General features: G+C 44.1%; 1 protein-coding gene across 3 annotated transcripts in view; it reads right to left on the bottom strand.

Moving 5' to 3' along the window:
- Positions 1-1,834: 1,834 nt before the first annotated feature.
- Positions 1,835-12,815, bottom strand: part of lmbr1l (limb development membrane protein 1-like) — a 140,507-nt gene continuing 129,526 nt past the window's right edge. For all 3 annotated transcript variants that reach the window (XM_072493778.1, XM_072493780.1, XM_072493779.1), the window contains one exon: positions 1,835-6,397. In XM_072493778.1, coding sequence (XP_072349879.1) covers positions 6,315-6,397 — 83 coding nt within the window. In that variant the 3' untranslated portion in view covers positions 1,835-6,314. The remainder of the gene's footprint in view (positions 6,398-12,815) is intronic.

Here is a 12,815-nt window from a genome sequence, read left to right as displayed (position 1 = left end):
CCCACAGGCCAAAGACGTGCAGGTTAGGTGGATTGGCCATAATAAATTGCCCTTAGTGACCAAAAAGTGAGATGGGGTTATTGGGTTATGGGGATAGGGTGGAAGTGAGGGCTTAAGTGGGTTGGTGTAGACTCAATGGGCCGAATGGCCTCCTTCTGCACTGTATGTTCTATACTGATTACCTCTCCATTTCAAGACAGGTATGTTCACCTCAAGTCATAACACCAAACATACTAATGTTGAGCAAAATAGGGTTGATAAAAGCTAAAATACAAACTGGAAGTACAGCAGCTCAGTTGGATTTCCTATTTTGATCACAATGAAGTGCTCGGGTTCATTAATGCAGAAAATGCTTTTGGAAGATTAAACATGTGCAACTGTATTAGTATGAAGTGGCCCAAACTATCCAAGCTTGACACAAACAAGGAACACTCAAAGCCACAGAAAATAAGTGTTCAGCTACTGATTAAGACACTGCAACACAGGACGTCCCATCCACACTCATACAGGACTGCATTTACTCCATATTGTCACCAAAAATGCCCGAGCATGTCCAAGGTTGCTCATGGCTCGGCAAAGTTCATCCAACATTGCAGTGGTTCCAAAAGCAGCACGTCAACACACTGTCCCAACTGGAAGGAACGTTCTTCTGGTGCTCACTAGTATTGCTTCAGGCAACTTGAGTGTATTGAACGGAGGTTGGGGGTAGTGGGAGAAATGGAAAAAGGTGCCTTTTTCTCCCCAAACTGTATTCCCATCCATAGTGTAGAGATTTGACTATGATGCACAAGATTGGTTCTTTCACTGCCAATCAATATTCTGGCAGAAATTGATACAACTCAGCAGCAATTAGCTTCTTTGAAGCAGGTGTCAGAAGGAACAGACGAGCCACTAAATAGTAACTTATTTGCTGATTTGTTCAAATGTGTGTTTGATTGGAAGTTTGGTTTTAAATTGAACTGCCATGAGGTTTTTTTGGAAGGCATTTATCTTTTTAATCTTTAATATTGTCACAAGTAGGCTTACATTAACACAGCAATGAAGTTACTGTGAGAATCCCCTCGTCGCCACATTCCGGCACCTGTTTGGGTCACAGAGGGAGAATTCAGAATGTCCAATTCACCTAACAGCACGTCTTTCGGGACTTGTGGGCAGTAACCGGAGCCCCCGGAGGAAACCACACAGACACGGGGAGAAGGTGCAGACTCCGCACAGACAGTGACCCAAGCCGGGAATCGAACCTGGGACCCTGGCACTGTGAAGCAACAGTGCTAACCACTGTGCTACCGTGCCGCCAATGACACAGCTGAGGTACAACTGCATCCAGCAGGGTAGCCTTGGTGGGCTGCCAGATGACTGGAGGCCTTCTGAGCATTTAAAGGCAGCAGTCAGAAGTGTGTGCAGTTACGGGGAGAACGTGCAGACTCCGCACAGACAGTGACCCAAGCCGGGGATCGAACCTGGGACTCTGGCGCAGTGAAGCAACAATGCTAACCACCGTGTCATCAAGAAGGTGGCTGCACTGAAATTGCATACTTCTACTATTCACACCATTTGAGAAGTGGTTTGACAGCTGAAACATGGCACATTATTCTGTTCCTTTCTGATGAAAAGGAAGTTAAAATCAGTGGCTGAAATAAATGGAAGGTGGTCGACTATTTGTGCCACAAATTCACCTCATTCACTGGGAACATACAAGGGCTGTCAGAAACAGACCCACAAATAACTACAGCAAATCAATCCCTAACTGGTGACAAACGCCACAAAGCCTCAGATGGGGGAAAAGGAGCCCTAGAAAACTGTATTCGTCAGAATAAGTGAAAACAAAAACAGGTTTCTGTAAAAAAAAAGTATTTTACTTGTATTTAACAGATTGTAAACAACGATACAGACATAGGTTTCTATTACAATTTCAAATCACAACACTTATTAACCAAACAATGGGCTTTAAAAACAAAACAATTCTCACAGGAGTGATGATTATATATCAAAGCTATTTCACTCCAATATAGAGCAACTTTCAGAGACCGGGCTGCTGGGACTCTGGAATGTCAGGCCTCCAAAGAATTTCACAATCTTTAACTAAAACAGCATTAAGGGCTACCCCATGACTGAGAATTTCCACCATTCAGCTGAAAGTCCTCAGGCCAGTTTAAAAAATCTGACCCTTGCATTTGGAATGTCAATCTTTGAAAAGAGGGGCAAAAGCTGATGCTCGCTGAAGTAAATGCCTTCTCTCACCCAAAATTCACCCCTCTGCCTTTTAAGACATGGGCTCACACTGGGGTACAGTTGAATGGGCACCAGTCTCTGTACCTCCAAAGTGGTCCTTTGTGTGCAAGCCTAAGCAGCAAGGGCTAGGCTATTTGACTATTAAAAGGCAGCATACCAACTGATCTGTATGGCTTATCAATAATAAACAAGAGTGCCCATTACCCACAAAGCCATCTGAGGAGTGAAATGAACTACATTTGCTAAATTATGCAACCAAGTCAGAAACAACACAGGAAGGCGGCCCTCAGTCATAGTCAGTATAGACTGATTGGGGAAAAAAATAAATAAACCACCCTCCCCAAATTGCATTCCCATCCACTGTGCAGAAATTTGACTGATGCACAAAACCATTGAACAGGCAGAGAGTGCCAAAGAGGACAGGCATTACACACATTACAACCACAGAACCCAATCCCATTCGACATCTCAAAAAACACATTTAACTTCTGCCAACACATTTTTAAAAAACAAACTGCAGCTAAATGGAAATGGAAGTTTAAAATGGCAACATGAAAAAAATTCAAAGAAAAAGTTGCCAATAGAACATCATAAAAATGTTTATCTGTTAGAACTGAAGTATTGACAGTGCTGCAAAGACAGCAAATCTGATTAGCAAAGTAATTAGCAGGGATCTACGAATGAAAGAACATCTATCTCACCAGCTTTGTAAATGGCACCATTGAACGAAAACTACAGCAGTGCGTTGGGGGGGGGGGGGGGGGGGGGGGGGGGGGGGGAGAGAAGAGAGAGAGAGAGAGAAATTGAGGAAACGTAATTCTTGTCCCAGGTGTGTTACCCGCTTATATAAAAATCCCTATTAAGTTGCAGGAGTTGAATTGAGAGCCATTATAAACAAGAACAAATCCAAATTTTTTAATTAATCAGGATTTTAAAAAATAACTTTGGGCCCTTATTATGGCAGTTCAGAACCGTGGGCAGATCACAAGACATCATAAACCAGGTCTGAATGTAACAATCTGTTCAGGTCCCATGACAATGCTAAATAAAACCATTCTTGGCTACAAAGGGCAATTATTAATGAGACTTGCGTGTAAAGAGGGCAAACACAAACATTTCAGTCACAGTAGGACAAGTTTCAGAAACTGTACTTCAGTTCCTTGACCAAAAACCATGGGCTGCATTCTCCCCCGCCGGGATGCACCGTTTTGCCTGCAGCCCGGGGGTGTCCCGATGGAGCGGGGCTGCCCCACAATGGGAAAAGTCATTGACCAGCCGGTGTAACGGAGAATCCCACCAGCGTGCTGAAACAGAAATTTGACGGGGCGGAGAATCCCGCCCCATGATACAAAAATCTCTCCAGTCACGAGCCTTTGAATTAGGAAACCAACTAAATTTTGAAAAAGGAATATTTTCACCACTCCATAGTAAACAAAGCTAAATTGGACATAAGGATTTTGTCAAAAGGATATCCTTTTGTTAAATGTTGAACTTGTATCACACAGCATTCTCTATCTGCTTCAATCATACATATTGTGACATCTTGTACCAACAGGCGTAGGAGGTTCGAGACACACAGGACAGTCATGTATTTTGCAGTTCAGACTCTGCTTTATGAATGACAGGAGGAGGAAGGTAACAAATGTACCGAGGTAGGAATGCAAACTGCCCATTCAATTTGGGCAAAACATTTAGATTGCTGTGGACAATCGCCTTCAGCAAGCTAGTTGGGATCCAGCAGATTCCTGCCATCAATGCAGTGCCAGAGTTTTTGTTTCATTTGAGAAACCAAAATCCAATTCAAGTAACAAGTCCACATAGTTGGTCTGGACGATATGCTGCACAAACCCATGGTGGAGATCATGCACTGTAATGACCTCGAGAAAACTCGGCACAAATTGCAATGATAACCATTGGGTCATCCCAAGCTGTAATTATGGTTATCCTCCATAAAGCGAGCATTGCCGAGACAGGACTTCACCAAGATCAACTTTAAGAATGAGTGTTAGGCTTTCCCCTCCTCCTTTCCGAGAACGTCACATCTGTTCTGCACAAATAACCACCAAAAATCTTTTTAAAACAGGTTTCTGTCCAACTGCACCAGGAACCATCCACTTGGCTCCCATCACTAGTCATTCACACTATTGATCTACAGAAGTTACCACTCCTAAATATTTTATTAGGTTGACAAATCAAAATGGATGCCTACATTAAAATGAAACCTCAAATGGCTTTCCAAACAACATCCTCCAGTTATTTACCACTCTTGCTAACTAGTCGAAGATCTTAACTGAATAAATTAATTTAATAATGCAGCACTGTTTTAAAGAACAAAACTAGATTGTTTTCTGTTAATTCAAAGCTCAAGGGATAATGTTTGGGGGGACAAAAGCCCAACGATCAGAGCGCAGGGCTGCAATCGAAGAGCTCGCTTGTTCAACATTTTGCAGTGACAGGAGAATTCAACTTCCAAATTTTGATGCCATCCATGGGGATTGAGGTGGTAGAAGAGCCAGAATGTCCAGAGGGAGGGCAGGAGAGCCTGTCCTTGCGTGCACCTTTCTATAGCTGGTTATTCAGAGCAAAGCAGGGGCCTTGGTGGAGAGGAATGCATCCCCCCCAAAAGAAAAAGAAAAATCATTGGCTCTAAAAATTGGCTAATGATAATATGTAATTTATTATACAAAGGACTCTAAACCCACAAAAACAAATCAATGGCCAGAAATCATTAACCATCATCTTGATTTTGACATTGGAACGGTAATGGTTTCTTGACAGCTCACCTACTTAGACATAATGTGTCGCTAATCCCATGTGCTGGCAGATAATTCACTTAGTGCTGTTCAAATACAGTGGAAATTAAATGCAACTCCATTCAATCAAATGAAATCTTCGCTTTGGGCTGGGCAGGAAGCAGAGATTCAGTTCAAGCTCGTCACACTTTTGCTCCACGAACAGAACTAAAACACTGAAGGACATAAACACTATCACCAAGCAGTGGGACAGGGGCTTTTGTTTAATGAGCATCCTTAGTGCCAACGTTGCTCACTCCAGTTTATAAAGCACCAGCTTTGTAACAAAAAAAAAAAAAAAAGCAGATTTGCCAGTAACCAGTGCAAATTACAACTCCAGTAAATAGTCTTGAAACATGCAGTACGATGAAAACCATCACATCTCTCCTACCTGAATCGTGATTAAATCTTCACTTTTACTACTTAAAAATGTTCTCCAACTCCCTTAAAATTTGAGTGAATCTCGCTCGACCACCCATTTCCCTCTGCATGGTTAACAGCCTGGGTTTCTCAGTCAGCAGGTACTCTCACTGCTACCATTAAATGGTTGAAAGGGGCATGAACTTGAGGAATATCCTAGAGGAACTTTACCTTAAATAGCATCCTGCAGGTTCAAAACTCAACAGAAAATGTATATATACACATACTACACACACACACACACACACACACACACACATGTATGCAAATGGCTTATGCCTCTCAGCTTTATTCTGAACTTCCACTCCCGAATTCCACCACCAGACATGTAAATCCCTCAGAGTCGATCCATCTTGACACCACTACAGAAATATTCAAGTTTAAAAACAAAAACATGGAAGGAACACCAATTGGTCACAGTAAACCTAAAAACAACACTGGGCAAGAAAATAGTTTAAATAAAACATGCTAAAACCACATTTAGAAAAACCCATATTGCACAGAGTTTGAAGTGTAAACATTTAACTGCCTCTTTGGATTAATTCCATCCCATAATATGGTACATTCGCACAATGAGGTCCATCTGGTAATTCCAGCTCTGACTGATTTAAACAAGGCTCGCGTTTCTCTACGGTGGGAGAGATATTTTTGATTGTGCAACCCCAAGAGTGAGTCGGGATTTGCTGAAAACAACTGCCTTATCCCAGTTTAACGTTCATGTTCTACAGGCCTAGGGTTACAAGGGGCCTTGGAACTTTGAAACCCAAATCGATAGCAGCATTCACAGTATAGTCTGAATAGAATTCAGTCGTGCGTGTGTGTGTGTGGCTGGTCCATTTCAACTTGATCAGCTGTAACTATCCAGCAATGTTACACGAGTCTCTTGCTGTTTACTGGACCCATCTTGGCAGAGGTTCTGGGTCTGGTGACTGGAAGAGGCAATCTGTCCAGGCCTGGAAAAAAAAAGTTGAACAAAGTTTGTTCAAAAAAAAAAAAAAAAAAAAAATCAATTAATTTGTTGATTTTTTTTTATTTTTTATATAAAACAAGGGGAGGTTAAAATCCTCAATATAAAAAAGCTAAACGTTCATTTTGCTCTGTAATGACTAAGATTGCAATTTTTTAAAAATGTTGTGAAGATGGGCATATATGGAATATTAATCTGTCATTTCATCAGCTAGGTGTAGAAAAATGATTTTTAAAGAAACGGACAGTGAATAAATAACTGCTACCCATGAAGTCACAGACCATTCCGTGGAGATGAAAGTCTACAGAGGTCTCAAATGCTTAGTTTGGGAGACAGAGGGTGTGATTCTCCCAAAGAATTTCTGTTCATTTGTGGCGGGTTTTTCAGGGAGTTCCCCACCGCTATTCAATGACATTTAACTCACTTTTTTGGGCCCTGTGGAGTTTTCACACCAGTTTAGCCCACACTTACCAACTGGTGCGGTGCAAATTGCCCCTTAATTGGAAAAAATGAATTGGGTATTCTAAATTTATGGATAAAAAAAGATCCCCCCTCATCCTTCTAAACTCCAACGAGTACAGACCCAGAGTCCTCAAACGTTCCTCAAACGACAAGTTCTTCATTCCAGGGATCATTCTTGTGAACCTCCTCTGGACCCTTTCCAAGGCCAGCACATCCTTCCTTAGATACGGGGCCCAAAACTGCTCACAATACTCCAAATGGGGTCTGACCAGAGCCTTATACAGCCTCAGAAGTACATCCCTGGTCTTGTAATCTAGCCCTCTCAACATGAATGCTAACATTGCATTTGCCTTCTTAACTGCCGACTGAACCTGCACGTTAACCTTAAGAGAATCGTGAACAAGGACCCCCAAGTCCCTTTGTGCTTCTGCTTTCCTAAGCATCTCCCCATTTAGAAAATAGTCTATGCCTCCATTTCTCCTTCCAAAGTGCATAACCTCACACTTTTCCACATTGTATTTCATCTGCCACTTCATTGCCCACTCTCCTAGCTTGTCCAAATCCTTCTGCAGCCCCCTCGCTTCCTCAATACTACCTGTCCCTCTACAGATCTTTGTATCATCTGCAAACTTAGCAACAGTGCCTTCAGTACCTTCTTCCAGATCATTAATGTATATTGTAAATGTTGTAGTCCCAGCAGACCCCTGAGGCACACCACTAGTCACCGGCTGCCATCCTGAAAAAGACCCCTTTATCCCCACTCTCTGCCTTCTGCCAGTCAGCCAATCCTCCATCCATGCCAGGATCTTACCCTGAACACCATGAGCTCTTAACTTATTTTACAGTCTCTGGTGCGACACCTTGTCAAATGCCTTCTGGAAATCTAAATAAATCACGTCCACTGGTTCTCCTTTGTCTAACTTCCTTCTTACCTCCTCAAAGAACAGATTTGTCAGACATGACCTCCCTTTCACAAAGCAGTGCTGCCTTACCGTGCACTTCCAAGTGTTTTGCGATCTCATCTTTAATAACAGACTAAAATCTTACCAATGACCGAAGTCAGGCTAACCGGACTATCATTTCCCACTTCTGCCTCCCTCCCTTCTTAAACCGTGGTGTTACATTAGCCACCTTCCAGTCCTCTGGGACCCTTCCTGCCTCCAGTAATTCCTGAAAGATCACCAATGCCTCCACAATTTCCTCAGCTATCTCTTTTAGGACCCTGGGGTGTAGTCCATCCAGTCCAGGTGATTTATCCACCTTCAGACCTTTCAGTTTCCCCAAACCTTCTCCAGGTCACTGCACGCACCTCTTCCCCGATTCTCCTGGAGCTCTGGCATCCCACTGGTGTCTTCTACCGTGAAGGCCGATGCAAAGTAACTATTCAGTTCATCTGCCGTTTCTTTGTTTCCTATTATTACTTCTCCAGCCACATTTTCCAGTGGTCCAATGTCTATTTTTGCCTCGCTCTTACCTTTTATATATTAAAAAAAAAAAAATCTCTTCCCATCTTCCTTTATATTACGAGCTAACTTGCACTCACACTTAATCTTCGCCCCCCCTTATTGCTTTTTTAGTTGTCCTCTGCTCACTTTTAAAGGCTTCCCAATCCTCTGGTTTCCCACTAATTCTCGCCACTTTGTATGCTTTTTCTTTGGCCTTTATGCTGTCCTTGATATCCCTCGTCAGCCATGGATGCCTGGTCCTCCCTTTAGCATGTTTCCTTGGGATTAATTTCTGTTGTGCCTCCCAAATAACCCCCAAAAACTCCTGCCATTGCTGTTCCACTGTCTTCCCTGCTCGGCTCCTTCTCCAATCAACTCTGGCCAGCTCCTCCCTCATGTCTTTGTAGTTACCCTTATTTTTTTTTTTTAAATAAATATTTTATTGAAAATGTTTGGTCAACCAACACAGTACATTGTGCATCCTTTACACAACATTATAACAACACAGATAACAATGACCTATTTTATATAAACAAAAAAAACAAAATAAATAAATATTAAATAACAAAAATGAAAACTAGCCCTAATTGGCAACTGCCTTGTCGCAAGCTACACCCCGTAGTTACCCTTATTTAATTGTAATACTGTTACATCTGATTGCAGCTTCTCCCTCTCAAACTGCAGGGTAAATTCTATCATATTGTGGTCACTGCTCCCGAAGGTTCCTTCACCTTAAGTTCCCTAATCAAGTCTGCCTCATTACACATCACCAAATCCAGAATTGCCTGTTCCCTAGTAGGCTCTGTCACAAGCTGCTCCAAAAAACCATCTCTTAGACATTCCACAAATTCCATTTCTTGGGATCCACTACCAACCTGATTTTCCCAGTCCACCTGCATATTGAAGCCCCCATGATTATTGTAATATTGCCTTTTTTACATGCCTTTTCTATCTCCTGATTTGTCTGCCCCACATCCCGACTACTGCTAGGGGGGCTGTACATAACTCCCATCAGGGTCTTTTTACCTTTGTGATTCCTCAACTCTACCCACAGAGATTCTATGCCTTCTGGTCCTATATCGCTCCTTGCTATCGATTTAACTTCATTCCTTACTAACAATGCAACCCCACCCCCTTTGCCCATCCGCCTGTCCTTTCGATAGGACATCTATCCTTGGATATTTAGATCCCAGCTCTGATCCCCTTGCAGCCACGTCTTTGTGATGCCCACAACATCGTACCGGCCAATTTCAATGTGCGCAACAAAGTAATTTACCATGTCCTGTATACTGCGCACATTCAGATACAACACCCTCAATCCTGCCTTGGCCACCTCCCTTTTCACACTCTCCTCTGTCACTGTACCCTGTACTGTGGCCCTTTTTGATTTTCGGCTTTGGTTTCTCTGCCTCACACTTTCCCCCCTTACTGCTTTTTGTTTCTGGCCCCGTTTAACTTCCCTCCGACTTCACGCATCGGTTCCCATCCCCCTGCCATATTAGTGTAAACCCTTCCCAACAGCACTAGCAAACCCCCCCCCCCCCCCCAGGACATCAGTTCCAGTCCTGCCCAGGTGCAGATCGTCCGGTTTGTACTGGTCCCATCTCCCCCATAACCGGTTCCAATGCCCCAGGAATTTGAATCCCTCCCTCTTGCACCATCTCTCGAGCCAGACATTCATCCCATCTATCCTGACATTCCTACTCTGACTAGCTCATGGCACTGGTAGCAATCCTGAGATTACTACCTTTAAGGTCCTACTTTTTAAGTTTAACTCCTAACTCCCTGAATTCAGCTTGTAGGACCTCATCCAGTTTTTTACCTATATCGTTGGTGCCTATGTGCACCACGACAGCTGGCTGTCCCCCCCCCCCCCGCCGCGAGAATGTCCTGCAGCCGCTCCTAGACATCCTTGACCCTTGCACCAGGGAGGCAACATACCATCCTGGAGTCTCAATTGTGTCCGCAGAACCGGCTGTCCATTCCCCTTACGACCGAGTCCCCTATCACTATAGCCCTGCCATTCTTCTTCCTGCCCTGCTGCACAGCAGAGCCCGCCACGGTGCCATGAACCTGGCTGCTGCTGCTTTCCCCTGGTGAGCCAGCTCCCTCAACAGTATCCAAAGCAGTACGCCCGTTTTGCAGGGAGATGATCGCAGGGGACACCTACACTGCCTTCTGGTCACCCATTTTCTGTCGCCCTCAGTAATTTTCACTTGCGGTGTGACCAACTCACTGAACGTGCTATCCACGACATCCTCAGCATCGCGGACGCTCTAAAGTGAGTCCATCCGCAGCTCCAGAGCCATCAAGCGGTCTAACAGGAGCTGCAGCTGGACACACTTCTTGCACGTGAAGGAGTCAGGGTCAGTGGACATGTCCCTGAGCTCCCACATCGCACAAGAGGAGCATGACACGGGTCTGGGATCTCCTACCATGTCTTAAACCTTAGGTTAACTTCTACAATTCCAAAAAACGAAAGAAAAAAAATTATATAAATAAACAGACAAATGAAAAGAAGAACTACTTACCAGGGATAAAAAGCACCTCCTCCCCACCCAACTTTGAATTCCCACCTAGCTTCAAACCCCCCCCCCCCCCCCCTTCACAGCCATGGCCCACCTCACCCTCTGGCCATTGGCAGTGCCACCCTGGCACTTGGCACCCTTGCAGGTCTCCTGGCACATGGGCACCTTGGCAGTACAAGGGAGGGAGTGCCAAGGTGCCAGCATTCACAGCCATCCTGACGACCCAGAGATCCCGAGCTTAGAACAGTGTGAAGGACTAGTGATGGGAGCCAAGTGAGTCAATGGGTCAGGGTTTCAGATTCGGGTGAATCCCATGAGTTACAAAGCCTGTCGGGAAGCTGCACAGTGCTTGAGGGAGAGTGCAACGCAGCTGGTGGATCGCAACCTAAGTGCTGATGGGACTAAATTGCGTGCAGTTTATGTTCCCGTTGGGGGCGCTATGGATCAATTCAGGACAGGCTAACAGGCCAGCACACCGCCAGCGCGAATTCAGTGCAATTCCCAGCCCAGCGGACATTCTAACCGCTGAGGCCAGAGTTAGTACCAAAGAGCCTGGCAGCTGGAGCGGTTTTAAGCTCTCTACTTACCACACACTCACATATTAAACAGGGAAGACAAGCTATGCTAGTCCTTTATATTCTTTGGAACATATATCACATGACTTCTCCATGTTGGTTGGATACTGGAATTGGGATCCCAAGTAGAGAACGCAGGGAGCGGGGGTCCCCCTCCATAATATTTGATCCAAGTTTGCACCCTGTTTTACGAAGAGGAAATAAAAAAGTGCCCACATCCATGCAGCAGGGACTCTGCTAAAAAGCCCTTGCATTTTCTACATCAGTGATTCCAGGGGAAAAGGAAATCTGCCAGCCAGAAAAGGGAGTCTGCACGTTCTCCCCGTATGTGCGTGGGTTTCTTCCGGGTGCTCCGGTTTCCTCCCACAGTCCAAAGATGTGCAGGTTAGGTGGATTGGCCATGCTAAATTGCCCTTAGTGTCCAAATTGCCCTTGGTGTTGGGTGGGGTTTACTGGGTTATGGGGATAGGGTGGAGGTGTTGACCTTGGGTAGGGTGCTCTTTCCAAGAGCCGATGCAGATTCGATGGGCCAAATGGCCTCCTTCTGCACTGTAAATACTATGATAAGCCATAACTTTGAACCAACAGCCTCAGCTGAAGAAGCAATGCCTCCTGACACAATGCATCTTGAGGGGATGATGTGCACACATAGTGGGAAGTAGAGTAGGACACATTTGTATATTATGTCTGGGTGGGTTTCAGCAGTAACATTTACATGTTTAACTCAAGAATACCTGCCAAACTTACTTCCCTCAAGACTTTGTGAAGTCAAGTACGTATTAACAGGCAATATCAGAGACTTTTTTCAAAAATTCAAACCTTGGCTATAACCAGAGTGGGGAAGAACAAAAAAGGAACGGCAGCCCTTCACTCCTCACTTAGTCTAAAAAAGTTTTTTTTAAAAAAATAAATAAATAAATAATTGTGCACGTCCACGTGCATTGCAGGACAAGGAAATCCAGATTCCAACTCATGAACTCCCCAGCTTACAGGCAAGGGCTGCACAATATTAACATTTAGAACAAGGGCTATGTCTCACCGTTGAATATCTGATAACTGCCATTGCACAATTCCTCAAAATGAGGCAGGTGATAAAGTTATTTCCCAAACCCAAACAAAGTCTCAAGATTTGCAATCCATGAACGAGCAGGAAAAGCAAAATCAGATTGACAATTAGCCCACATAACCCACCTCTTTGCTCAGCGATAAGTCAGCATTACAAGACCTTTACAGTCTATTTTAAAGTACTCTTTTCTAATTTAATTATAAATAACTTAGCACTTTCTTTCCAGTCAGAATTCATTGTGACTGAGGAGGCCCCCACTGAGAGCCCAGGCCTAGTCAGGTCCGTTTGAATTTTTTTTAAATATAATCTTCCTATCCAGAAATGGAAG

The sequence above is a fragment of the Scyliorhinus torazame genome, chromosome X (assembly GCF_047496885.1).
Source record: "Scyliorhinus torazame isolate Kashiwa2021f chromosome X, sScyTor2.1, whole genome shotgun sequence".
Taxonomy (NCBI): Eukaryota; Metazoa; Chordata; class Chondrichthyes; order Carcharhiniformes; family Scyliorhinidae; genus Scyliorhinus; species Scyliorhinus torazame.
This window is presented reverse-complemented; position numbering and strand designations above follow the sequence as displayed.